Below are 1,070 nucleotides of genomic sequence, written 5' to 3'. Positions count from 1 at the left end.
AAGAGGCCTCCCTCCACCTAAGGGGTCCTGCTTTCCTTTTTCTTTTAAATATATTGGTATTGATTTCAGAGAGGAAGGGAGAGGGAGAGGGAGAGAGAAACATGGATGATGAGAGAGAAGTATCGATCACCCACTACTGGGGATGGAGCCTGAAACCCGGGCATGTGCCCTGACCTAGAACCAAACCGTGACCTCCTGGTTCATAGGTCGACGCTCGACCACTGAGCCACGCCGGCCGGGCAGCAGGCTGTTTAAGTGGATAATTGTGTATGGCCTGCGAATGATGTTATAAATATCCACATGGCCCTTGGCAGGAAAACATCCCCCCAATCCCTCCCCACTCCAGCTGGTCTGATTGTGAGTCCCGAGGTGCATGGAGGGTGCAAGGTTCCCTCCCAGTGAGCACCTGCCCACGCAGCCCCTCATCCCCATCATTCCAGGAGATGTCTCTTCTTAGGGACTTTGATCTCAGAAGTGACAATCCTGAAGGTCACAGAAGTGTCGTTATAAATATCCACATGGCCCTTGGCAGGAAAAACATCCCCCCAACCCCTCCCCCGCTCCAGCTGGTCTGATGGTGAGCCCGGAGGTGCATGGAGGGTGCAAGGTTCCCTCCCCGCGAGCACCTGCCCACGCAGCCCCTCCTCCCCATCATTCCAGGAGATGTCTCTTCTTGGGGACTTCGATCTCAGAAGTTACAATCCTGAAGGTCACAGGAGTGCCTTACGTCCATGAGATCCTCCTTAGCAGAGCATGAGTTAGGTCCTTATGGACCGTCCCAGGCTCCGCAGTCAATGCTGGCCCCTCCCCTCTAGACTTCCTGGGGATGAAGATGATCGGGGAGCTGCTGCGCATGTCGGGCGCCTTCTTCATGCGGCGCACCTTCGGTGGCAACAGACTCTACTGGGCTGTGTTCTCCGAATACGTCAAAACCATGTTACGGGTAAATGCAGACAGTCGCCGGGTGCTCCAGCTGCTTCCTTCTCGCCGACGTCCCCTGCGAGCCCTCATTTAAGTCCCTGACGCCCGGATGGGCCGCTGAGCCGTGTTCCTCCCGGAGGAGCGCGGAG

General features: G+C 56.4%; 1 protein-coding gene across 1 annotated transcript in view; it reads left to right on the top strand.

The window, feature by feature from the left end:
* Positions 1-1,070, top strand: part of GNPAT (glyceronephosphate O-acyltransferase) — a 19,643-nt gene that overhangs the window by 10,394 nt on the left and 8,179 nt on the right. Inside the window, 1 exon segment of the mRNA XM_006758639.2 lies at positions 816-956. Coding sequence (XP_006758702.1) covers positions 816-956 — 141 coding nt within the window.

Source organism: Myotis davidii, unplaced genomic scaffold, assembly GCF_000327345.1.
Source record: "Myotis davidii unplaced genomic scaffold, ASM32734v1 scaffold295, whole genome shotgun sequence".
Lineage (NCBI taxonomy): Eukaryota > Metazoa > Chordata > Mammalia > Chiroptera > Vespertilionidae > Myotis > Myotis davidii.
Note: the sequence above shows the minus strand (reverse complement) of the source record. Positions and strands in the feature narration are given on the sequence as shown.